Below are 27,618 nucleotides of genomic sequence, written 5' to 3'. Positions count from 1 at the left end.
TCTCCCTCCAGGTGGCATGAGTGATATTCCTGGCTGGTGTGCTGGCATGGGTATTGAAGTGTCTGGGCCTCCTTACTTCAATTTCCTCCAGGAAGCCTTGGAAGTCTAAATTGGGAAAGTTCTGTGTTCTTCTCCTACTTGATGCCGTTCCCTGCTGCCATGTCTGGCTGCTTGCTGCAGATGTGCCTGCTATAGACATAATTCTTAAATAGTATGAAGAAAATAGTGATGAGACATGCAGTGAAGTTTTCTAAGAGTCAAGTAGTAATCTTTCTTTACCTGGTTGTCCTCTATTTAATGCTGAAGTATGTAGTTTGAGCGGTCTATTTAAAGGCTACAGTCCCGTTTCCATTCAGGCCAGCTAATTATACCCGTTTTACATGCATTTTATGCCAAGGACTATTCCAATGACTAAACAAATGAACTGACCCAGGAAACCCTTGTGTAATCACCTCTCCAAACTGCCGGCAGGCGCAAATCTTTTTTCATTGGCATAACAGCGGTTCAATTCACGGAAATTCGGGCCCCAAAATGTCGTGTTGCAACAAAGGAGTTTCACCTTACACCAACTAAAAAAAAATTGTAGTGTGAATCTGGAGTCAGATTCCCTTGGGGTGTCTCAGTCCACAATGACTTGGAGCCAGATCATGCCCTGACTCCAGATTTACTCTATGGGGTAGGATTTCCCTGATAGTCTGCCATAACTCCTCTGGAAACCCCAGAGAAGTGGCGTTTCTCGAGGGTCTTTGCCAATCTCCTGCTGAAGTTATGGAGGACAATTGGGAGAGCCACTGCAGAAATTGCTGGCGTACAACTTTAGCATCAGTGCAAAGGAAACCACTATGCACTGATTTGCATTGATGCTACATTTGTAGTGTAAATGCAGCCTAGGAGGAGAAAAACAGCAGAGTCAGATCATAGTGAACACATCCCCACTATTCAAACTGTTATTTATACTTGCACATAACGGTTTCAGGTCTATTAAAAAGAACTGAACAAACAGCTGTTGTGTCAGAGGATATAAAGCATTATTGCTGAGATTTAAATCACATTTAATAGGATACATTTCCTAGGACCTGATGAATTTACTACTGGCCACATGTTTTGCAGGTGTTTAAAGCCTGTTCAGATCAGTTGTAGCTTTTGGCCTGGAAATTCCCATTCTTGTAAATCAAGGATTAATATTGCATTGCAATTTGGTTTTGGAAGTAGACTTGCATGGCTGTTTTACTCCCAATATTAATTATTTATGTAGCTTTGAATTTCATGTGAGCTCCCAACAGCATAGCTGGCTAGCTGGTAGATTGCTCATTTAAATAGCTGTATTATCATCTGGGATAGGAGGGATGGGTTTGCACTGCAAAACTAAAACAAAATGTTGCATCCTAACCTGCCAGATTTGATGATGCAGCACTGGAGCTGATGAACCAGGAAGTGAAGGATAAAAGGCTGTCCTCTGGTCCAGAAAGACACTTTTCTCAAGTAAAACCTGGCATAGTAAATAGTCCAGGTCTCTCTTTTGAAGGTTTGCAGAGTCAGCATTCACCGCACAAGCCAGCAACTTGTTTCAAAGTTGTGCATCTGCTCTCCTCTGGGAAAAGAAGTACCACCTAACATCTAACCTAGCCCTACCCTCACACAGCTTACACGCATGATCCCTGGTCTTCCCCAATCTATTAAATGGAAACCATCTATCAATAGGAACACAATTTAGTCCTTTATTTTATATACCTCAATCAAATTACCCCTACGTCTACGCATCTCTAAAGTGAATAGATCCGGGGTTTTAAACCTCTCTGAGTATCTAAGGCTTTTTAAGCTGGGAATCATTCTTGTAGCCCTCCTCTGAACTTTTTCCAAAGCCTCTATATCACCCACCATTTGAGTGGTCCAAAACTGGATGCAGTATTCTAAATGCGGTCTAACCAAGATCTTGTTTTTAATAACAATTGGCTGACTCCTTTGCTCAATTGAGGTAGAGAAATAAAGACAAAAACAGACGCCATGGAGGAAGAAAGGTAAGAAATTCTGAAGAACTGGCTAGATTCGTACTGGAAAGTCAATGTGCCTAATCCTCCCTACAACACTTGTAGTATGGGGAGCTGTTTTATTTTAGCTCATCAAAGCCCTAGTCTGGTTGAAAAGTAAAACACACAATCCTGCTATTATCCTAGATCACTGCAAACATATTCTGAATCTATGACATAGAGATGGGGATGGTGCCAGAGGACTGGAGAATTGCAAATGTTACACCCCTGTTCAAGAAAGGGGAGAGGGATAAACCCGGCAATTACAGGCCAGTCAGCCTAACATCAGTGGTGGAGAAACATATAGACACAGTAATCTGGGACAAAATTAATTGGCACTTGGAAAAGTATGGGCTAATAAATGAAAGTCAGCACAGATTTGTTAAAGGAAAATCGTATTTGATCAACTTGATTGAGTTCTTTGATGAAGTAACGGTTGATGAGGGTAGTGTGGTTGATGTTGTGTATATGGACTTTCAAAAGGCATTTGATAAAGTATCACATAATAGGCTTGTTAGTAAAATTAAAGCTCATGGGATTAAAGGGACAGTGGCAGCATGGGTACAAAATTGGCTAGGGGACAGAAAGCAGAGAGTAGTGGTGAACAGTTGTTTTTCAGACTGGAGGGAAGTATACAGTGGTATTCCCCAGGGGTCAGTATTAGGACCACTGCTCATTTTGATATATATTAATGACCTGGACTTGGTATAGAGGGTATAATTTCACAGTTTGCAGATGACACAAAACTCAGAAATGTAGTAAACAACGTGGAGGATTGTAACAGACTTCAGGAGGACGTAGACAGATTAGCAAAACAGGCAGACACATGGCAGATGAAATTTAACAGAGAGAAGTGTGAAGTGATGCATTTTGTTAGGAAGAATGAGGAGAGGCAATATAAACTAAATGGTACAATTTTAAAGGGCGTGCAGGAACAGAGAGCCCTGGGATGCACGTACACAAATCTTTGAAGGTGGCAGGACAAGTTGAGAAAGCTGTTAAAAAAGCATTTGGGACCCTGGGCTTTATTAATAGAGGCATAGAGTACAAAAGCAAGCAAGTTATGCTAAACGTTTATAAAACAGTGGTTAGGCCTCAGTTGGAGTATTGTGTTCAATTCTGGGCACCAGACTTTAGGAAGGATGTCAAGGCCTTAGAGAGGGTGCAGAAGAGATTTACTAGAATGATGCCAGGGATGAGGCACTTCAGCTATGTGGAGAGTCTGAAGAAGTTGGGGTTGTTCTCCTTAGAACAGAAAAAGTTAAGGGGAGATTTGATAGAGTTGTTCAAAATTATGAATGGCTTTGACATAGTAAATAAGGAGAAACTGTTTTCAGTGGTAGAAGGGTCAGTCACCAGAGGACACAGATTTAAGGTGATCGGTAAAAGAGCCAGAGGCGACATGAGGAAACTTTTCTTTACACAGCGAGTTGTAATGATCCGGAATGCATTGCCTGAAAGGGCGGTGGAAGCAGATTCAATAATAACTTTCAAAAAGGAACTGGATAAATACTTGGAAGGGAAAGAATTTACAGGACTATGGGGAAGAGCTGGGGAATGGGACTAATTGGATAACTCTTTCAAAGAGCCGGCACAGGCACAATGGGCCGAACGGCCTCCTCCTGTGCTGTATCTATTATGATACAATGATGACCTTTCTCTAATAGTGTTCATGCGTTGCATTTGCTCAGCTATTTTTATAAAAGTATTTCAGAATCCAGCTTTTCATTATTTTACAAGATCTTAAAGACAGCCTCTTGAAGGTTTTTCCTGTTACCAAGTATATTTAAGTTTGGTGCATAATATAGTGAATGTCTGATATTTATTAAAAATAATGCCTTTTTAAAATATTTATAGATCCGTGCATATATTGGTGCATTTGCTCCTGACAACAGAGATGAAGAAGATCTGATTGCTCTAAAGTTTGCATCAGTGAATTCGATTGTCGACCCATGGGTTTTCATAATTTTCAGGACATCTGTATTTCGGAAACTAGCTTCTAAGTGTTGCAAAGATTCTTCCTCAACACTGCACTTATAAAGTCTATTTCTGCGTTGAAAAATAATGTTTGATTTACTGTCTTGCCCTTCCTTTGATTTCTCCATTGACAGAAAGATTTACCAAGGACTAAAAAGTGGAACCTGAATGATTATTGCTTGATTTTCAGCAAAGGAGGAATGACCAAACCCAATAATAATGGACATTGCTTTTAAAACTGAAAGGCATTCAGGATAACTTTTTTAAAAAGTCTTAATTGTTCTGAATAGTGCTTTTCTTGTTAGAACCATAACAGAGAAACATAAGATTCAGATTAATTTATAGCTTTGTTATGTACTACTTGCAAATTACAAACTGTTATGCAAATTCTGCTTTCTGATATGTGCATGTGCCTGTGGTATGTATGAATGTTGCCATCATATGCATGAAGTTGTACAATTTCCATCCAGTATAAAGCATTTAGGGGCTGATTTTTGTCTTCATGTGTAAAGTCAATTCTAAGTTGGTTAGCATTGCTTTAAGTCTGCCTGAATCTCAAGTGCAAATAGTACTCAATTTTCTGGTCTAAGCTTATTTCCATAATTATTCACTTCTCCCCATTATATACACAAATGAAGCTCCTGCCTGCTTATAATAGAATAGAAGTTTCATAATGCCCAACTGGAAGATTCAATGGGAACTAAAAGCAGTGGGAATCGAGCAAAACAGGTTTCTGTGAGATTTCCCAGCCTCTATTTTCCCGTTAGTGCCCCAAATTGGGGGGCAAAGACAAGGAAAATCGGCCCCTTGGAGTTATTTCCTTGTGACAAGAACTCCAATTTTCAGTGGTGGCAGTCAAATATCTGCATACCTTAAATGTTCTCAATGTTCAAAATGTTTGTACCAGTGACCATATTATTGAATGAACTGAATGTAAATTAATGTTTAGATTGTTCATTTAGCCAAATCTGTGATCGTGATGTACTGTGAATTAATAACAATTGACTTCTTTGCATGTGGTTTAAAGATCCCATTATATTTTATCTCTCAAAACCATAGTTCTGTAGAACGTTTGCCTATATTATGCATTGTGTGCACTAAGCTGACACATTTGCTTTCTGTCTACAATTTCCCTGCCCTTATCCTTCCTTCCTGAAGGCTTTGAGTCATGCTTGGGTAAAATCCCACGGGTGCCAATAACATTTCAGAACCTCGCCAAAGTGGCCATTCTTTATGTGTGAGCCCAAATATTTGATCATTGGTCTTGGCGGATCGCAGCTGAAGGGAAACCTGCCCTCGCCCAACTTTGACATTTTCCACAGGGATCACTATGCCGTCAACAAAAGCAGGAATCATGGATAGTTTTTTTCCCCTCTCTCCTGAGCCTGTGTATAGTGAGGTTTAATGAAGCATCCCCGCGATCACTTCAGCTGAGATAGCCTAACTGGACACAAGACTAAGGATTGAGCCTCAGTGCTATAGAATGTAGTGAATTTAAACCACTGAGCCATTTGGAAGCTTATTAGAATCATAGAATGGTTACAGCACAGAAGGAGGTCGTTCGGCTTATCGAGCCCGTGCCAGCTCTTTGTGAGAGCAATCCGGTTAGTCCCATTCCCCTGCTCTTTTCCTGTAGCCATGCAAATTTTTTCCCTTCAAGTATTTCTCATTGTTCAAAATGTTTGCACCAGTGACCATATTATTGAATGAACTGAATGCAAATTAATGTTTAGATTGTTCATTTAGCCAAATCTGTGATCATGATGTACTGTGAATTAATAATAATGAACTTCTTTGCATGTGGTTTAAAGATTTTATCTCTCAAAACCATATTCCTTTTTGAAAACCACAATTGAATCTACTTTCCCTTTCAGGCACCTCATTCCAGATCATAACTACTCACTGCGTAAAAATGTTTTTCCTCATGTTGCCTTTGATTCTTTTGCCAATCATCTTAAATCTGTTGGCCTCTGGTTCTCAACCCTTCCGCCAATGGGAACAGTTTCTCTTTATTTACTTTATCTAAACCCTTCATGATTTGAAACACTTCTATCAAATCTCCTCTTAACCTTCTCTGCTCTAAGGAGAACAACCCCAGCTGCTCCAGTCCATCCATGTAACTGAAGTCCCTCATCCCTGGAATCATTCTAATAAATCTTTTCTGCACCCTCTCTAAGGCCTTCACATCCTTCTGTGGAAATGCATAAAGGGATACTTGACCATATTAACTCTCTCTAATACACCTAACTCACGAATGTAGAAATGCATGAAGGGATACTTGACCATATTAACTCTTTATTAACTCACATAATAGGTTAGCTACAGCACACAGAGAAGCACAATTGTGTAATTACGTTTAAGCCTTGGTATGTTGATAATTAAAGTTAGCTGAGCAGGTGCTTAGTACCGTCTGGCCCCCCTAGCAGATAAGGGTATTGCTGACTACAAAAATATAATGAGAATACAGTTTCTTGAAAGGCCATGTGGCCTTGAGACTGACTTCAGCCCTACTGATAACCAGGGCAGAAATGTAGGGAGGATGGGAATGCTCAGGCCTACGTGCCAAAGTAATAAAGGGCGATGGATGTTCGGGGGGGGGGGGGGGGGGGCAGGCTCACTACTTGATTGACCAACTACCTGACCCAATAAAGAATGTACGTGTACGCCCATATTCTGTGACAGGTGGGCGTTGTTACTGAGCTGTATAAACGTGAGCTATTTCTTGAACTCAGCGAAGATGTATCCTCAACCATTGTCTTGAGGTGCTCTTCTACTTGTACAAGTAAAATAATAAATTCTCTCTTGTTCTACTTTTGTTTGGGTGTTAATGCATTGTATAGAATAAGTAATATTAAGTTTCGACACTTCCTAAAGTGCGGTGCCCAGAATTGGACACAATACTCCAGTTGGGACCAAACCAGTGTTTTATAAAGGTTCAATATAACTTCCTTGCTTTTGTATTCTATGCCTCTATTTATAAAGCCCAGGATCTCACATGCTTTTTCAACCGCTTTCTCAACCTGTCCTGCCACCTTCAAAGATTTGTGCACATACCCCCAGGTCTTTCTGTTCCTGCACTCCCTTTAGAATTGTACCATTTAGTTCATATTGCCTCTCCTCGTTCTTCCAGCCAAAATATATCACTTCACACTTCTCTGCGATAAATTTCATCTGCCATGAGTCCTCCCATTCTACCAGCCGGTCTATGTCCTCTTGAAGTCTATTACTATCCTCCTCACTGTTTTGTGTCATCAGCAAATTTTGAAATTGTGCCCTGTACACCCAAGTCCACGACATTAATATATAGCAAGAAAAGCAGTGGTCCTAGTACCGACCCCTGGGGAACACCATTGTATACCTTCCTCCAGTCCGAAAAACAACCTGATAGTACATAGTTTTAAAACTGAAATCTGAACAGTGTGTTGTGGCTGGCCTCGGTGACTTTACGACACATGTATTGCTGATTAATGTGATAGGATCTGCTTGTGAAATCCAGTCAGAAACCAAAATGTGTTAATTTCTATCATGTTTCAGCATTAGTTGCAAAGAACTGTCTTGATGTAAAAATCTCACCAGTCTCTACGGGTAATATGTATTTCCCAGCTTTTGAAAATGCTTCAGAAACTGAACAGTGCTCTCCCCTGCAGGGTGACTGGTTTGCTTCAAAGTTTATTTGTCACTTGTTTAAAATATAATAAAATGCATGTTTATTGCATGTGCAAATGAACTTCATGGAACAGTGTAACAGAAATGATTTATAATTCAGAATTGAATTCGCTGTTAAATTTAGCAATCCAGAATTGCTGAACAAACAAATGTATATTTATGAACATCAATAAATGCAGACGCATGTTAAAATAACTCTTGTGTGTAATATTGAAGTGCAATACAGAAACCATGGGGGGGATTTTCAACAAACCGTCGCCTGTTTAGCGCTGGTAAAATGGGCGCCAGGCCTCCGAATTTTGCATGGTGATGTCTCGTGCCCAATGTCCACCGGAAGTGCAGTCGTGTCATTTTGTGTCAGTGGCGTTTCAGTTGTCGAGGGGGCCCGTAATAAATATAGGTAAATGAGGGGTCAGTGCCTGTTTAAGGTCCCTTCTGTCATATTCTACTTCCTCAGTGCTAGATTTACCATTTCTATAACGCACATGCACATCCTGTGGATGAATACTGTACCAGCATTATTTGAAGGGAACCTCAGCTAAAGCTAGGTGAGTACCTGGTTAGTTGTTTTAGACTGCTAGTGAGCTTTTATGTCTATTTCTGGCTGTGCTGTCTGCTGTAGCTGACTGCAAAGAATTTGGCAAGTTATTCTTTGGAGCTGGGGGACAGTTCCTGCCCATGCCATTCTGCACAAACTTTCTCTAGCGACTTGGGTGTTTTTTTTATTATTCGTTCATGGGATGTGGGCGTCACTGGTAAGGCCAGCATTTATTGCACATCCCTAATTGCCCTTGAGAAGGTGGTGGTGAGCCGCCTTCTTGAACCACTGCAGTCCGTGTGGTGAAGGTTCTCCCACAGTGCTGTTAGGAAGGGAGTTCCAAGATTTTGACCCAGCGACGATGAAGGAACGATGATATATTTCCAAGTCGGGATGGTGTGTGATTTGGAGGGGAATGTGCAGGTGGTGTTGTTCCCATGTGCCTGCTGCTCTTGTCCTTCTAGGTGGTAGAGGTCGCGGGTTTGGGAGGTGCTGTCGAAGAAGCCTTGGCGAGTTGCTGCAGTGCATCCTGTGGATGGTACACACTGCAGCCACAGTGCGCCGGTGGTGAAGGGAGTGAATGTTTAGGGTGGTGGATGGGGTGCCAATCAATCGTGCTGCTTTGTCCTGGATAGTGTTGAGCTTCTTGAGTGTTGTTGGAGCTGCACTCATCCAGGCAAGTGGAGAGTATTCCATCACACTCGTGACTTGTGCCTTGTAGATGGTGGAAAGGCTTTGGGGAGTCAGGAGGTGAGTCATTCGCCTCAGAATACCTAGCCTCTGACCTGCTCTTGTAGCCACAGTATTTATATGGCTGGTCCAGTTAAGTTTCTGGTCAATGGTAATCCCCAGGATGTTGATGGTGGGCTATTCGGCTATGGTAATGCCGTTGAATGTCAAGGGGAGGTGGTTAGACTCTCTCTTGTTGGAGATAGTCATTGCCTGGCACTTGTCTGGCGCGAATGTTACTTGCCACTTATCAGCTCAAGCCTGGATGTTGTCCAGGTCTTGCTGCATGCGGGCTCGGACTGCTTCATTATTTGAGGGGTTGCGAATGGAACTAAACACTGTGCAATCCTCAGCGAACATCCCCATTTCTGAGCTTATGATGGAGGGAAGGTCATTGATAAAGCAGCTGAAGATGGTTGGGCCTAGGACACTGCCCTGAGGAACTCCTGCAGCAATGTCCTAGGGCTGAGATGATTGCCCTCCAACAGCCACTACCATCTTCCTTTGTGCTAGGTATGACTCCAGCCACTGGAGAGTTTCCCCCTGATTCCTATTGACTTCAATTTTACTAGGGCTCCTTGGTGCCACACTCGGTCAAAAGCTGCCTTGATGTCAAGGGCAGTCACTCTCACCTCACCTCTGGAATTCAGCTCTTTTGTCCATGTTTGGACCAAGGCTGTAATGAGGTCTGGAGCCGAGTGGTCCTGGCAGAACCCAAACTGAGCATCGGTGAGCAGGTTATTGGTGAGTAAGTGCCGCTTGATAGCACTGTCGACGACACCTTCCATCACTTTGCTGATGATTGAGAGTAGACTGATGGGGCGGTAATTGGCCGGATTGGATTTGTCCTGTTTTTTGTGGACAGGACATACCTGGGCAGTTTTCCACATTGTCGGGTAGATGCCAGTGTTGTAGCTGTACTGGAACAGCTTGGCTAGAGGCGCAGCTAGTTCTGGAGCACAAGTCTTCAGCACTACAGCCGTGATGTTGTCGGGGCCCATAGCCTTTGTTTTATCCCGTGCACTCAGCCGTTTCTTGATATCACGTGGAGTGAATCGAATTGGCTGAAGACTGGCTTCTGTGATGGTGGGGATATCGGGAGGAGGCCAAGATGGATCATCCACTCGGCACTTCTGGCTGAAGATGGTTGCAAACCCTTCAACTTTGTCTTTTGCACTCACGTGCTGGACTCTGCCATCATTGCGGATGGGGATGTTTACAGAGCCTCCTCCTCCCGTTAGTTGTTTAATTGTTCACCACCATTCACGACTGGATGTGGCAGGACTGCAGAGCTTTGATCTGATCCGTTGGTTGTGGAATGGCTTAGCTCTGACTATAGCATGTTGCTTCTGCTGTTTAGCATGCATGTAGTCCTGAGTTGTAGCTTCACCAGGTTGGCACCTCATTTTTAGGTATGCCTGGTGCTGTTCCTGGCATGCTCTGCTGCACTCCTCGTTGAACCAGGGTTGATCCCCTGGCTTGTGGGTAATGGTAGAGTGAGGAATATGCCAGGCCATGAGGTTACAGATTGTGCTGGAATACAATTCTGCTGCTGCTGATGGCCCACAGCACCTCCTGGATGCCCAGTTTTGAGCTGCTAGATCTATTCTGAATCTATCCCATTTAGCATGGTGGTAGTGCCACACAACACGTTGGATGGTATCCTCAGTGCGAAGACGGGCCTCTTGATAGCACTGTCGACGACACCTTCCATCACTTTGCTGATGATTGAGAGTAGACTGATGGGGCGATAATTGGCCGGATTGGATTTGTCCTGCTTTTTGTGGACAGGACATACCTGGGCAATTTTTCACATTGTCGGGTAGATGCCAGTGTTGTAGCTGTACAGGAACAGCTTGGCTAGAGGAGCAGCTAGTTCTGGAGCACAAGTCTTCAGTACTACAGCCGGGATGTTGTCGGGGCCCATAGCCTTTGCTCTATCCCGTGCACTCAGCCATTTCTTAATATCACGTGGAGTGAATCGAATTGTCTGAAGACTGGCTTCTGTGATGGTGGGGATATCGGGAGGAGGCAGAGATGGATCATCCACTCGGCACTTCTGGCTGAAGATGGTTGCAAACGCTTCAGCCTTGTCTTTTGCACTCACGTGCTGGTCTCCGTCATCGTTGAGGATGGGGTTGTTTACAGAGCCTCCTCTTCACGTTAGTTGTTTAATTGTCCACCACCATTCACGACTGGATGTGGCAGGACTGCAGAGCTTTGATCTGATCCGTTAGTTGTGGAATCGCTTAGCTCTGTCTATAGCATGTTGCTTCCGCTGTTTAGCACGCATGTAGTCCTGAGTTGTAGCTTCACCACGTTGGCACCTCATTTTTAGGTACGCCTGGTGCTGCTCCTGGCATGCTCTTCTACACTCCTCATTAAACCAGGGTTGATCCCCTGGCTTGTGGGTAATGGTAGAGTGAGGAATCTGTTGGGCCATGAGGTTACAGATTGTTCTGGAACACAATTCTGCTGCTGCTGATGGCCAACAGCAGCAGCATTGTGCTACTTGATCTGCTATTGTGGCTGGATGACCAGGAGGAGAAAGAGCAGCAAGCAAGCATGGAGAGAACTGCAGAGAGAAGAGAGCGAAGGAGGGGGAGGGCGCAGAAGGCCTTGCACCATGCGAGTGTACAGGACCAAACTTTGTATCTCAAGTTCAGTGTGGAGCAGTGTATGCGTGGATCCATTTCACTCGAAAGGCTGTGACACAGCTTTGTTTTCTGTTCCAGGACAAACCAGGATGTAAGCCCTGAAGCTGCTTAAGTCAGGCACACAGTTTCCAGGCACTGAAGTGACCTGGTTTCTTCATCAAAGACTTGCTGGGCTGAAGTGATCTACTTTGTTCCTCACAGAGTACCTGGGCTGACATTAACCCTTCAGTTGAACTTTGTTGGGGCTACCTGGAAATTGGCACAGACTGTGCCTGAAAAGAATGGCAGGCAGCACTGACAGAAGAGGCATGGATGAGGATGCAGCTGACATCTTGAAGGGAGGTTCTCTTGCCGCACCAGGGTGCTAGCTCGAGAAAGCAGTAGGGCAGAAGGGGCAGGTGAGGTGAATACCTCTAGCACTTGACAGAGGATGTGGGTCCAGCGCAAGAAGAAATTCAACAACCAAAAGACATCAAAATTTCCTCCCAGAGCCCTCATCAGACATGCAGGGTATTTTGGAGGCCATACAATTGTCCTTCATTGGTTCACCATCACTGGGAGGGAGGGGGAAGGAGAGCAAGGGTTCTAAAAGAGGTGGCTGCAGAGACAGTGGATGCATTGGGTTATGATCTTCCAAAATTCTCTAGATTCTGGAACGGTCCCAGTGGATTGGAAGGTAGCAAATGTCACCCCGCTATTCAAGAAGGGAGGGAGAGAGAAAACAGGGAACTACAGGCCAGTAAGCCTGACATCAGTCATCGGGAAAATGCTGGAATCCATTATTAAGGAAGTGGTAACAGGGCACTTAGAAAATCATAATATGCTTAGGCAGAGCCAACATGGTTTTATGAAAGGGAAATCGTGTTTGACAAATTTATTAAGAGTTTCTTGAGGATGTAACTAGCAGGATAGATAAAGGGGAACCAGTGGATGTAGTATATTTGGATTTTCAAAAGGCATTCAATAAGGTACCACATAAAAGGTTGTTACACAAGGTAAGGGCCCATGGAGTTGGGAGTAATGTATCAGCATGGATAGAGGATTGGTTAAAGGACAGAGAACGGAGGGTAGGGATAAACGGGTCATTTTCAGGTTGGCAGGCTGTAACTAGTGGGGTGCTGAAAGGATCAGTGATTGGGCCTCACCTACTTACAATCTATATTAACGACTTAGATGAAGGGACCAAGTGTAATGTATCCAAGTTTGCTGAAGATACAAAGCTAGGTGGGAAAGTAAGCTGTGAAGAGGACACAAAGAGTCTGCAGAGGCATATACACAGGTTAAGTGAATGGGTAAGAAGGTGGCAGATGGAGTATAATGTGGGGAAATGTGAGGTTATTCACTTTGGTAGGAAGAATAGAAAAACAATATTTTTTAAATGGTGAGAAACTATTAAATGTTGGTGTTCAGTGAGACTTAGGTGTCCTTGTACAAAAAACACAAAAAATTAGTGTGCAGGTACAGCCAGCAATTAGGAGGGCAAATGGCATGTTGGCCTTTATTGCAAGGGGGTTGGATTACTAGAGTAAGGAAGTCTTACTACAGTTGTACAGGGCATTGGTGAGATCTCTCCTGGAGTACTGTGTACAGTTTTGGCCTCCTTATGTAAGGAAGGATATACTTGCCTTGGAGGCGGTGCAACGAAGGTTCACCAGATTAATTCCTGGGATGAGAGGGTTGTCCTATGAAGAGAAGTTGAGTAGAATTGGCCTATACTCTCTGGAGTTTAGAAGAATGAGAGGTGATCTCATTGAAACATATAAGATTATGAGGTGGCTTGACAGGGTAGATGCTGAGAGATTGTTTCCCCAGGCTGGAGAGTCTAGAACTAGGGGGCATAATCGAAGGATACAGGGTCGGCCATTCAAGACTGAGATGAGGAGGAATTTCTTCACATAGAGGGTTGTGAATCTTTGGAATTCTCTACCCCAGAGGGCTGTGGATGTTGAGTCATTGAATATATTCAAGGCTGAGATAGATAGATTTCTGGACTCTAGGGGAATCAAGAGATATGGGGATCGGGCAGGAAAGTGGAGTTGAGGTCGAAGATCAGCCGTGATCTGATTGAATGGCGGAGCAGGCTCGAGGGGCCGTATGGCCTACTCCTGCTCCTATTTCTTATGTTCTTATGTTCTTATGAAATACTGTTCTGGTGAAGCATCTAAAAGGCTTCAACCAATTAACGGGCAACATCACTTTTCAGCAAGATGGCAGTATACAGAGAAGCCTCAGGGGTGTCAGCAGCAAGAAGTCCTCCAGATCTTCCAATGTATCTACGGAGGTGCTGCTGCCAGAATGAACTGTCTGATGAACACTGAGGGCAGGAGGCCCCATGAGAGTGGTGCAGGCTGCCAGGACGGAGGTGGAAGAGGCAGTTATTGCAACCTCCATCAACTAAGAAATGCCACACAGTGCAGAAAAAGGTTCAATGACCTCACGAGGGTGGCCATGATAAGTCAAGCCTCTGGTGCCAATACACATCTTCACTCAACAACTTACCTATCATACGTTTTCTATCCCAGCAGGTGTCAGGGAAACTCATTTCTGCAAACGGAAACCTCCTCTAACATTCAAGCACCTCCTTTACTCAAAATCACTCTCTCAATTCACTTTGCCTGTCACAAGAGCTCCATTTAAAGGGACAAAACACCTTCACTTTTCATAGTCGTATCATGCATGGCCTCATAATGGAAAAGTTTCTATGACCCTCACAGGCCTGCAACATTGTCTAATCTCCCTCTAAAGGAAAAAATGTTTTACGATCAACACCACAGAAGGATCGGGGGGAAGACCCCCATCACTGAAAATCCTATGTCTGCAGGAGAGGAGGTGTTAAGACTTAACAGGCAGATGCACAGAGGAGCCTGAAGCAGAGGGCGATACTGGAGGTGAGCTGGCAAGAGAAGGTTGTTAACAGCTGGGCAAGGCTCATCATATGCAGATTCAGCTTCATGTGCTGCCTTAAAGTATTGCCAATGCTTTATACTCAGTCACTATTTCTTCAAGAGGAAACGTTACTGTGTTCACAGATAAACAAGCTCTTTCATCTTACACGTCACAGGAGGTGTCTTGGAGGAAGAAACCACAGCTGCTGTCACCTTCTCACCAATGTTTTCTTGGCATCTTACCTGTGCTAATACCAAAACAGAGCCAACCGCTCAAGGGAAATTAGTTACACAGTCAGATGGTTTGTCACTGGGTGAGTCACTGAGCACTAGTGAGAAAGAGAACTTGGAAGTGGAAGAATCGGAGAGCGCCACTCATCCATGGAGGGGTAGAAGTGACCACCCTCGGCTAAGAAAACTTGGGACACAGATCTCAGGGGCCCAGTCTTCAAAAGAACAATGATTCAGGAGCATCAATCTCATTTTTTTTTATTTGTTCATGGGATGTGGGCGTCACTGGCAAAGCCAGCATTTATTGCCCATCCCTAATTGCCTTGAGAAGGTGGTGGTGAGCCGCCTTCTTGAACCACTGCAGTCCGTGTGGTGAAGGTTCTCCCACAGTGCTGTTAGGAAGGGAGTTCCAAGATTTTGACCCAGCGACGATGAAGGAACGGTGATATATTTCCAAGTCGGGATGGTGTGTGACTTGGAGGGGAATGTGCAGGTGGTGTTGTTCCCATGTACCTGCTGCCCTTGTCCTTCTAGGTGGTAGAGGTTGTGGGTTTGGGAGGTGCTGTCGAAGAAGCCTTGGCGAGTTGCTGCAGTGCATCCTGTGGATGGTACACACTGCAGCCACAGTGCACCGGTGGTGAAGGGAGTGAATGTTTAGGGTGGTGGATGGAGTGCCAATCAAGCGGGCTGCTTTGTCCTGGATGGTGTCGAGCTTCTTGAGTGTTGTTGGAGCTGCACTTATCCAGGCAAGTGGAGAGTATTCCATCGCACTCCTGATTTGTGCCTTGTAGATGGTGGAAAGGCTTTGGGGAGTCAGGAGGTGAGTCACTCGCCGCAGAATACCCAGCCTCTGACCTGCTCTTGTAGCCACAGTATTTGTATGGCTGGTCCAGTTAAGTTTCTGGTCAATGGTGACCCCCAGGATGTTGATGGTGGGGGATTTGGCAATGTTAATGCCGTTGAATGTCAAGGGGAGGTGTTTAGACTCTCTCTTGTTGGAGATGGTCATTGCCTGGCATTTGTCTGGCGCGAATATTACTTGCCACTTATCAGCCCAAGCCTGGATGTTGCCCAGGTCTGGCTGCATGCGGACACGGACTGCTTCATTACTTGAGGGAGTGGAGACGGTTGAGATGATGGATAAGTGGGAGGAGTCCACTACCCGCACCTTCAACACATTGCAGAAGTTTCTCATAACCTGCAGAGTACCGTGGGGACTGTGAAAACTCAGGAGATTATTACAGCATCAAGAAGACCTTCTAAGGACATTGGTGGCTTCCAGAGTGGTGGCTAACAGTGCTTCAATAGACACTTTTAACAGAATACTTTCACAGGCTTTCCATGAACTGATTGGGAATCTTCAGTCTGTGAAATTGACTAGTGAAATGAGGCCTGTGTTCATTTCAGGAGGCTGCCAGGGCTGCCTAAATTTAGCAGTGGCCCGAACATCCGTGCGGATCGGGCGTGGTCCCCTGCCCTGGTAAATTGGCTATTGTTGAGTCTACTTCACGCCTTGATAATGGGCGCAATGGTGTTGAATCAATGAGTTTGTTTGTGAATTGTTCAGCCTTAGAATTAACATTCAAAATAGTGTGTCCTATAAATCACCAGGCTGTAAGTCGATTCAATGACCTTTTGTCACACCCCAGAGATATCAGTTCGAGCTGAGTATTGTAACACAGGTTTAGATTGACATTATCAGATCAAGCGCCTGAAGCTGTGACTTCCTTTTTAATATTTTTGTTGATTTGGAACAGTTGCAGCTGAACAGTGTGAGATTAAGCTCTCCTCATGCACCAGGTGAATTTAAAATAATATTGTTTATGTTACTTCGTATACACTTGGAGAAAAGTGACATTTGCCATAATTACATTTAAAAAAAATTTTGCATATGACTTTCTCATATTGAATACCTACTTCCAACTCCATAATATTTTCTCAGGTAATGCACACCTAAGTCTTGGGTCATTTAAAAATTTTAAATGGGTAGTTATAATCGGATGGGAGGCTTACTGCCAACTTCCCACTACCTTCCCACAGCCTTCAATGTTAACCTGCTGTTCTGAGCAGGTGGCAAGGATGCCCGCCTGAACCTGGCAAAGTTCTTCTTTAAATATGCAGATCGGGCTCCAATGGCGTCATTGGTGCCCGACTGCTATTTTAACCAGTGGCTTGAGCAGGGAAACAATTGTGACTTTCCCGCCAGCTAAAATTAGTAAGAAAGGGAGCCAAGGCCATTAGAGGATTTATTTGGAAAAGGAAGAGGAATTTCAGAAGGGGGAGGAGAGACAGATGCGCTGGCATGGCAAATGGCTGGCTTTGACCCATAGGCACTCCAGGAATTATATTATACAACCCAACAACAACAACAACAAGTTGCATTTATATAGCACCTTTAACGAACTGAAACGTCCCAAGGCCCTTCACAGGAGCGTTATCAAACAAAATTTGACACCGAGCCAGATAAGGAGATATTAGGACAGGTGATCAAAAGCTTGATAAAAGAGCTTGGATTTTAAGAAGTGTCTTAAAGGAGAGCAAGAGGTAGAGAGGTGGAGAGGTTTAGGGAGGGAATTCCAGAGCTTAGGGCCTAGGCAGCTGAAGGCAGGGCCGCCAATGGTGGAGCGATTAAAATCGGAGATGCGCAAAAGGCAAGAATTGGAGGAGTGCAGAGATCTCGGAGGGTTGTAGAGCTGGAGGAGGTTACAGAGTTCGGGAGGAGCGAGGCCATGGAGGGATTTGAAAACAAGGATGAGAATTTTAAAATTGAGGAATTGCCGGACCGGGAGCCAACGTAGGTCAGCGAGCACAGGCCTGATGGGTGAATGGGACTTGGTGCGAGTTAGGATGTGAGCAGCAACTACTTGGGCATGTTGGAAGAGGCCCACTTTCACTGTCTCTGCTTCGAGGCAGCCATCAAGTTGTGTTGCATACTAGAGCATGACCTGCAGGTACAGATGTGGCAAATGGTTCTTAGTATTGATATTGCCATCAATGAAGGGTCTGGTATAATCTTATCAAAGTTGATTTTTGCTGATGTGGTTGAGCAGTCCTGTTGTAGCTGCATAACTACATTTCAGTGTGTACTTTTATCTAGTAGATTATTTACAAGCTCTATGACAGAGCTGGCTGCACTGAGAGAGAAAGTTGAAATTGTTCCAAATCAGACTGCATTAAACCAAGCTTCCGGTCGCTTGTCATTTTAATTCTCCGTCCCACTCCCACTCTGATATCTCTGTCCTCGGCCTCCTACACTGTGCCAATGAAACTCAATGGAAGCTCAAGGAACAGCACCTCATCTTTCGATTAGGCACTTTACAACCTTCCGGACTCAACATTAATTTCAATAACTTCAGATTACAACCACTGCTCCCATTTTTTCGGACAACAGCTGTTGTTAATGGTTCTGATGTTGCCATTTACAGCTTCTCTAGACCCATCTTTTGTTTCTTTACTTGTCCCATTACCACCCTCCTTGCCTTGCTCCATCTTCCCTTTTGTCATTTAATCACTCCTGCCCTTCACCCTATCACAGACCTTCTCTTTTGTTCTTTCCTCCCTCCCCTTCTCCCCCCTCCCTTTCCCCAGTTCTGTATTTGCTTAAAAACTGTTAAATCTTCACTTCTTCCAGTTCTGACGCGATGTCATTGATCTGAAATGTTAACTCTGTTTCTCGCTCCACAGATGCTGCCTGACCTGCTGAGTATTTCCAGCATCTTCTGTTATTTTTTATTTCAGATATCCAGCATCCACAGTATGTTGCTTTTATTTTGCATTAAACATGCAATGTTTGATGCAATGCACATCATTGATGTGGCTTCTAGCTCAAGCTGACAGCATTGTATATCAAAACAGATAGCATCACTATGATAAGGAAGTATCTTGAAAAAAGCTGCCCCTCCCTTTGAAGAGTCCCTTTTGTTGATGTGTGATGTTGGGCTTCTGTGTAGAGCACAGCAGCAATGTTATTTTTAAAGTAAACTACATCGAAAGGGAACAGGAAGATAAATGACTTGTCAAGAATATACAAGCATTAAGATCCACAGTGCATCCTTTATCGCACAGTGTGCTACATTTGGGGGAGAAATTGGCCCATGTCATGTGTGATTTCTGGGTGCTACATGAGTGTTTGGAGGATGAATCTCGGGCGGTCATATACCGCAGAAGTGTGCCCACTGCTAAATTTGAAGCCGGCGACTTTTAAGTGTCCAGAGCACCTGCCTGAAACAAGCATTAGGCCCCCTAAATATGCTCATCGGGGGCTTACTGTCTGTTTTATGGCCCGATTCCTAAATTCGGTAGAAGCTGGGCGAAGCAAGCACCGTGCAAGCGCCCACCCAGTTTTTCTGGATTTACTGCAGCCCAATCTGTGATCATTAAAAGGACCGCTGGAGGCAGGTAAGCTCTAAAAAGGTAAGTCATATTTTTTTTGGCTTACCTTAATGTGGCCCCGATTTTAACTCCGGGTGGGTTTTGGCGGGTGAGTAGCAAGGCAATTTGGAAACTCACCTGCTGCTCCAGAAATGAAGCTCGGGTTATTTTAACTCCCAGGCCTCATTTAAATCCCGCCGGCCGAATTCCCATCTGGAACAGTGCAGGAAGTTGGCGGGAAGCAGAAGATTGCGTGGCCCAGGGGTCACTCGCTAACACAGGGTAGATGGCAGGAATGGCTTCTGGGGCCATTTCATGGGCATTTTTGCTCCTCCTGGCCCCGCAAGGAAAGTAAAAAAACGCACGTATTTGGGCCTCTTCTGCCTCCGGATCTCCTTCCTGCTGTCTTCACCATGCTGGAAAGCCACAGCTGATTCCCCACTCAGGCCACCAGTTTTGGACGGGTGTTCTTGCCGTCTGCTCAGTGGAGCAGGTCAAAATTCGGAACAATGGATTCCTGGCGGCTTTTTGACGTTTAGGTAACCTGGGAGACTTTAACTGTCTACCAACCCAGATAACCCCCAAAAACGGGCGCATGGATCGCGGTCCACGATTAACCCCCGCCCACTCGTTGCGCTGCTGGCAGCATGTTAAATTCATGCTGCCTGCTGATTTCCATGATTGCTGCTTGCAGCCAGCGCTACCTGTGCTGTTCATTGGCTGCATGCATCAGCAAGATGCCCAATATCACAAGTGGCTAGCGCTGGTTAAAGGTGGCCTGCACCTTTTAAAGGGAAGGGCATTGTGGCTTCTGGAAGTGGTGTCAGGAATTTAATTGATTTTGTAGAATTTTGTCAAGGTGACTCAACCTGCGAGAGAGTGTGCACCAAGGTTTTCTGGTAATGCACTGGAGGCCTTGGTGCAAGAGGTGGAGAGAAGGGGAGACATCCTCTATCTGCAGAGGGTCAGGAGGCCCTCCAGACATATGCTCAGGAGGCAATGGGAGGAAATAGTGGTGGAGGTCAATGCCAGGAGCATAGCTCCAAGAACATGGATGCAGTGCAGAAAGAAGTTTAATGATCTGACATGAGTTGTCAAGCTGAGTGAGTTCAATCTTCAAATGGCATATCCTACCAACTGCACCACTAGTCTCATCCACTGCTCAATTCACTACACCCCCATCACCCACCTACCAACAATCTCTATCAATCAGTACACAACCCTTCAATTCATATAGTTTACCTCACCCTCACAGACATAGCACTGTTGCAAGTTTCACACCCACAACTCACAGCTCACACAAACTGGTAGCTATTCAACCATTACAGCCACATCACCCAAACATAGTGCAGGACACTCACTGACACACTTCCTTCTTTCTTGCAGGAGAAAGTGGCGCATAACAGGAGGCAGCAAGGAACAACTGGAGGAGGACAGCGCACCTACACCTTTTAACTCCCATAGAGGAGACAGCACTGGCCATCATGGGAAGGGGCATCTCTGAGGTCCTGGCCACTGGAGGGATCGATGATGAGGGCCTATGCAGTCCTAATCCTCCTTCTTCTTTCCTACTTCTCCCTCATCCTACAATCTCTTCTGACTCATAAGCTGCAGATGGTGTAAGCACACACTTCTTACTTTCTCCTCTCCCCTTACCACAACCCAAACCTTGTCCCTTTTTCATTTCAGGTACCCAAGAACTGGAACTTTCCCAGTCAGAGGAGGGAGGAAGAAGACAGTGATGAGGAAGAGACACTATCACTCGATCTTACACTTGCAGCCACCAACTCAGAGACTGACACTGCGTGTACTTTAGAGGATAGGATAAAGGAGGGATCTGCACGTGGTGAGACACTGGGCACAAGTGTGCAGGAGCCGGGGGGGGGGGGGAAAGGATACCGCAGGTGCCAGCTCGCCGGAGGGCGAGGTCACTCATTAGTTCTGCTGCAGAGGAGTCAGATGAGGACTTCGATGGCCTTGGCTAAAGAAGGCGGCTGATGGGCGTACACCACCAAATGCTTGGGGCACTGGAAAGCTTGCCAGAAAATCTGCGCACAATGTCAAGGAGCATGGAGGTGTCCAGCTCCAACTTTGCACAGGGCTTTGCGCAGAGCTTGGAGCCCACCCTTTCCCACATGGAATGGGTGGTCACCTCCATCAGCACACCTGTGGAACCCACCATGATACAGTGTCTGATGACTGATGTCACAGCTTCCATTGCAGCACAAACAGCTTCCATCACTGCTCTGACTGCTGTATTGGAATGTCAGACTGCTGCCATCGTGGCTCTGGGTTCCACTGTGGAACGGGGCTTCTAGGGTGTCACAGCACTTCAGCAATCTGTTCTCCAGCAGATCACCAGGGTTGCTTAGGCGCCACCCCGTGAGAGTGGCAATGGCTCCATGGAAGATGAACCTGATGCTCTCTCTCAGAATGACAGCATTTCTGCTCTCACCCCTGCCAATCCGCCAGTGCCCTTGTTGTTGACTTTCAGCCAGACAGCCGAGACTGCTGCAGCCCTGGCCAAGATGGTGAAGTCTGAAGCCGGGCCCTTGAGGCCCAGAGCTGCTCGAGGTCATCCGTCAAGGCCACCTGTAGTCTCCTCAATTGAAGGTCAGCAGCCTTCCACCACCCATGCTGTAGCCACTGGGGAAATACCTTATAGGAGCACTAGGAAAGATGAAGGCACATGGAAGACAGGCACTAAGGGAATACACAAGGGTGATTAGTTTTGTTTTGTATGCATTATTTAATGAGTGAATTGATAAATTTGAATTTGCATTTGGTGGTGGTTTTTATTTCTGTGGTGAACTGAGGGAGGAACCAATATATGTTGTCAGAAAGAGGACGATGTGATGATCAGTGAGAGAGGAAAGGTAAGGAGTGTGGGACTGTTGGTGAATGGGGAGGTATAGTTGAGGTTATTGGTATCACTCATGAATAATCTGATCATGTAGAGCCTTGGCAGAAAGGGACTGTTTACATTGTAGCCTCCCTTCCTCTTCCTCCTCTTCAACCACTTCCTCTTGCACTTCCTCCTCCTCATGCTAATGATTCCCAGCTTCTCGCCTGATAGGTGATGACAAGGGCTGTTCCTTCATAATGGCCAGGTTGTACAGCATACTACCACAAATCTCAATACCCATTCAGCTGAGCAGGGCTCTTCCAGAGTGGTCCAGGCAGCAGAAGCGTTGCTTGAGGACGCCTATGGTCTCTGTTCCTGTACCCCTTTTAGAGTTGTGCCCTCTAGCTTATATTGCTTCTCCTCGTTCTTCCTACCGAAATGTATCACTTTACATTTTTCTAAATTTCATTGGTCCATGTCCTCTTGAGGTCTATCACTATCCTCCTCACTGTTTACTACCCTTCCAAGTTTTGTGTCATCTGCAAATTTGGAAATTGTGCCCTGTACACCCAAGTCCAAATCATTAATATATATCAAGAAAAGCAGTGGTCCCAGCATCAACCCCTGGGGAACACCACTGTACACCTCCCTCCAATCCAAAAAACAACCGTTCACCACTAATCTGTTCCCTGTCCCTTAGCCAATTCTGTATCCATGTTGCTACCGCCCCCTTTATTCCATGGGCCGTAATCTTGATGATAACCACGCGGCACTTTATCAAATGCCTTTTGAAAGGCCATATATACACCATTGCATTGCTCTCAGCTACCCTCTCTGTTAACTCATCAAAAAATCCATGCTGGCTTTCCCTAATCAATCCACCCTCGTCCAAGTGACTGTTAATTCTGTCCCGATTATCATTTCTAAAGGTTTCCGCACCACTGAGGTTAAACTGACTGGCCTGTAGTTGCTGGGTTTATCCTTACACCCTTTTTTGAACAAGGGTGTAACATTTGCAATTCTCCAGTCCTCTGGCACCACCCCCGTATCTATGGATGTTTGGAAGATTATGGCCAGTACCTCCGCAAATTCCACCCATACTTCCCTCAGCATCCTAGGATGTATCCCATCCGGGCCGGGTGACTTATCTACTTTAAGTACAGCCAGCCTTTCAAGTACCTCTTATTTATCAATTTTTAGCCCATCCAGTATCTTAATTATATCTTCCTTTACTGAGACTCTGGCAGCATCTCCTTCCTTGGTAAAGACAGATGTAAAGTACTCATTTAGCACCTCGGCCATCCCCTCTGCCTCCATGAGTAGATCTCCTTTATGGTCCCTAATCGGCCCCACCCCTCCTCTTACTACCTGTTTACTGTTTACCTGCCTGTAGAAGTCTTTTGGATTCCCTTTTATGTTTGCCACCAGTCTATTCTCATACTCTCTCTTTGCCCCTCTTATTTTCTTTTTCACTTCCCCTCTGAACTTTTTATATTCTGCCTGGTTCTCACTTGTGTTATCAACCTGACATCTGTCATACACCCCTTTTTTTTGTTTCATCTTACTCATTATCTCTTTTGTCATCCAGGGAGCTCTGGCTTTAGTTGCCCTACCTTCCTGCCTCGTGGGAATGTGCCTAGACTGTACCTGAACCATCTCCTCCTTAAAGGCCGCCCACTGTTCAATTACAGTTTTGCCTGCCAATCTTTGATTCCAATTTACCCAGACCAGATCTGTTCTAATCCCATTGAAATTGGCCCTCCTCGAATTGAGTATTTTTATTTTGGATTGAATGTAGATGTTATGACTGGATTCAAATTATAAATGCATCCCCAAACAATTCACTTCAAATCCATTTTGGACTTAATGCAAGGAGCCTCTGTAAGAATATGGGGATTAGGGACATATTGACATTTTTTTTAACACTATTAACCATCATGCTCTGCAGGCTGTGTCTGCTTAATTTGCTGAATTGTAAAATACTGACCGTTGACTTGTTTTGATGAATTGTAAATACTTGACTGTTTACTAATCACTGACTATGATCATTTCCATTGTGAGGCAAGTCACTCAGCAGCTATGTAATTAATAGAAGAACAATGACCCCAAAAAAGCAGGACAAAGGCAGACAGCTCTGGTTATCTTGGATTCTGTGCAAAAAAACCTTGCAAAGGGTCTTGTGTCAAGTTGGGACAAGCTGACTACATTGAATTTTGTGAAAAACAACCTCGTAAATCTATAAGGGCTTTATGAATAACAACCCCGATATGGTATAAGGTTCCTGCTCCAAATATCTTTTGAGCTCAGCGCAGAGGAATCAATGAAGGCTGCCCAGCTGTCAGAAGACTACAACTTCTCTCTAGAAATCGACCAAGATGTCACAAGACTATCAAGTTGTCAGAAATCAATTTGAAACGGCTATGCTGCCAACTTAATTCAAACTCTACCCAGAAATCAACCGGGAAATATTGATTTAATCTCTAATATTATCTTCTAATTACAGGCTAATATTGTCTTAAATTCTGTAATATTACTGTCTAACAATTGATACCGCTACATGTTTGATTTAACTATTAATAAATGAGACAATGATTACCATTTGGCGCCATGTCCGAATCTGTTACACCTATTTCAGATCTAACAGTGCGATATGTGAAACTTTTCACTTTGAAATGTTGCCATTATTTAATGTTGTATATTTTGCAGTCTATTCCAAATAGTTAGAACAGTTGCATTTCTTTCACTTATGCACATCTGACAAGGAATTCAAAAACAGCCAGTGGAAGAGCAGGAAATTCTGGATGGACTGCGCCATTTTTCAAGTTTGGAGAGAATAAAAGTCTTGAGTTTAAACATTAAGAATCCTTTTAGCAATACTAAGTACTGTTACAGAAATAATTGGAATAGGAGTGTTGCAAATTAATTTATAGAGCTAATTCTGCAATTCAGTGCTCCAAACATTGTAGCCCCAATTCTCTAACCCCTGCTCCCTGTGAGCATGGCTCCCTGATCGGAATGCAAAATTATTTCTTATATTTGTAGGTCTGGCTATAAAAACCGAGACACAATTCTCAGTACCTGAACAGCACTGCAGTTGCTCATCACCAATATGAAATTAATGCTGCTTTGTAGGCCCCTTCAGACATGTTGGGTCCTTTTTCTTAAAGGGGAGTCTGTTCGGCATTGTTGCAAGGAGCTGTATATTAACCCAGCAATTTGTCTAATTCTTTGCATTTTAAAAAATCTTTCACTACTGAAGCTATCCAAAAGCTTTTTAAAGTTGTCCCCCATTCCCTATCTGGGGGTGTTTGCTAAGGGATCTGGAACTATCTGGAACCTAAATAGGAAATATGAGTATTCCAATGAGCATCCTTCACTATCTGAAGGGGGAAGACAATAATTAGAGGAGGCATGTATGTTTATAGACTGTAGTCAGGACCTTCAAGCAACATCGAGCATGCCTCTCAGCCTTTCTGCAGCCATTTTTCCTCTTTGGTGGCGGGACAACTTTAAGGATGACCAACAGCCCTTTACTAGATACTGGCACTACATAACCCACCCAAAAGTCCATTAGCATTTTCTTTCAGGATTATGCCTCATCCTCTATCTCCCTCAGAGAAAGTGGAATTCCTGAAGAAACACCCATCCTATGAGTAGAGGCTGTTTCCATTGACAGTGAAACTCCTTTGAATGACGGTGAGAAAATAAAAAAAAATCTAAACAAAAAATTATTCTTCTATATGCAAACAATACACGAAACTAAATGAAACAAAAGCAAACTAAAAAGACAAAAATAATATTCATCACTCTCACTCAGAAACTAATGTAAGGAGTCGCACAACACCAGGTGCTGATGAAGGAGCAAAGCTCCGAAAGCTTGTGATTTCAAATAAAGCTGTTGGACTATAACCTGGTGTTGTACGACTCCTTACATCTGTCCACCCCAGTCCATCACCGGCATCTCCACATCAATGAGTCAGAAACTAGGTATACACCTTTAGGAAACTCAGGGAATGTGCTGATGTTATACTGGTGTCGCATTTCTGGAGCAAACAATGGAAAATGGCGTAGAGGGAATTGTATAATTCTCACATTCTTAATGAGGATAATATGTATTAGAGGCACAAACCTTTGTCAACAGCACAGCAGTCTGGCAAGAAAAAAAATGGGCAGTAAACTTTTGCCACACTTTTGGGGCAACAACCCCCCCCCCAAATTTTTCAAACCCGTCCCCACATGTTGGGAACATGTACCAGTGACACAGACCATCAGAACACTTCGCATCTATCACCTCAGGCTTCTCATTTGAAAGCTTAATGTCAGCAAAACCAGGTCCTTTCCACAATCTAGGAAGGCCTATAGTGACATTATTTCAATACCCAATGAAATAATGTCAATAATTAATTTTAAACAAGTTAACACGAGTGTTAAAATTACTGCAATCAGAAAATCTAGGCCATGGCCCTGAATTTCCCTGGACTTTCTGCTGCTGCATCACTGTATCTTCACCGGAACTGCGGCAGAAAGCCCGTTCACACACATTACGGTGAAGTCACGGTGTTGCAGTGGCAGAAAGTCCGAGGAAATTCAGGGCCTATGGGTTCAATTTGAACTCCAGGTGGGTTTCCGGTACCGCAGGAGTCATAGTTTCCTGCTTGTCCATGGCAACAGGAGGCCTCATTTAAATACCATCAGTTCACTTCCCGCTCGGAACGGACATGAAGAGGGTGCAAAGCAACTGCAGGCAGGCGATGATTGGGTAACCTTTGGCCACCAGCTGTCTCCGGGTGAGTGGTGGGGAGGAGCGTCTCGCAGGATGGAAGGGGAGAGTCTGGGGCAGGTGAGAATGTGACTCAGGTCCCGGTTAAAATTGCATCAGGGTCCTTTTCACCTAGGCGAGCACCTCATCTGCCTGCAAAACCCTGCAGATTAACGTCACAAATGGTTGGTAATGGATGGGATTTGAGTAGGTAAGTAACCTGGTTGTTTATAACTGCCCACCGGCCCAGTTTCTGTTGGGTGGGTAGAGTTAAAATTGACCCCATTGATGCAATACCATACCGGTGTTAGGATAGGCTCTGGGTGGAAGTGCTATTTTTTATTTACTAATTTTTCATTTCAAGTTGATGCCCAACCCCTAGGAGGCATATGACATGCATAGGCAGCTGGGATCAAGTGGATCCCTTGAAGAGTATAGAGATTGCCGGAGTAGAGTTAAGAGAGAAATCAGGAGGGCAAAAAGGGGACATGAGATTGCTTTGGCAGATAAGGCAAAGGAGAATCCAAAGAGCTTCTACAAATACATAAAGGGCAAAAGAGTAACTAGGGAGAGAGTAGGGCCTCTTAAGGATCAACAAGGTCATCTATGTGCGAAACCACAAGAGATGGGTGAGATCCTGAATGAATATTTCACATCGGTATTTACGGTTGAGAAAGGCATGGATGTTAGGGAACTTGGGGAAATAAATAGTGATGTCTTGAGGAGTGTCCATATTACAGAGAGGGAGGTGCTGGAAGTCTTAACGCGCATCAAGGTAGATAAATCTCCGGGACCTGATGAAATGTATCCCAGGACGTTATGGGAGGTTAGGGAGGAAATTGCGGGTCCCCTAGCAGAGATATTTGAATCATCCACCGCTACAGGGGAGGTGCCTGAAGATTGGAGGGTAGCAAATGTTGTGCCTTTGTTTAA

General features: G+C 44.5%; 1 protein-coding gene across 2 annotated transcripts in view; it reads left to right on the top strand.

The window, feature by feature from the left end:
• The window catches only part of LOC137326489 (prostaglandin D2 receptor-like), a 61,091-nt gene extending 36,589 nt beyond the window's left edge, over window positions 1-24,502 (top strand). Inside the window, exon 2 of one of the 2 annotated variants that reach the window (XM_067991628.1) lies at window positions 23,988-24,502. In XM_067991628.1, coding sequence (XP_067847729.1) covers window positions 23,988-24,011 — 24 coding nt within the window. In that variant the 3' untranslated portion in view covers window positions 24,012-24,502. Of the gene's footprint in view, window positions 1-3,884; window positions 6,609-23,987 lie in introns of those variants that run through there. The other variant, XM_067991627.1, reaches the window with a different exon arrangement.
• Window positions 24,503-27,618: the final 3,116 nt, after the last annotated feature.

This window comes from Heptranchias perlo, chromosome 10 (assembly GCF_035084215.1).
Source record: "Heptranchias perlo isolate sHepPer1 chromosome 10, sHepPer1.hap1, whole genome shotgun sequence".
NCBI lineage: Eukaryota > Metazoa > Chordata > Chondrichthyes > Hexanchiformes > Hexanchidae > Heptranchias > Heptranchias perlo.
This window is presented reverse-complemented; position numbering and strand designations above follow the sequence as displayed.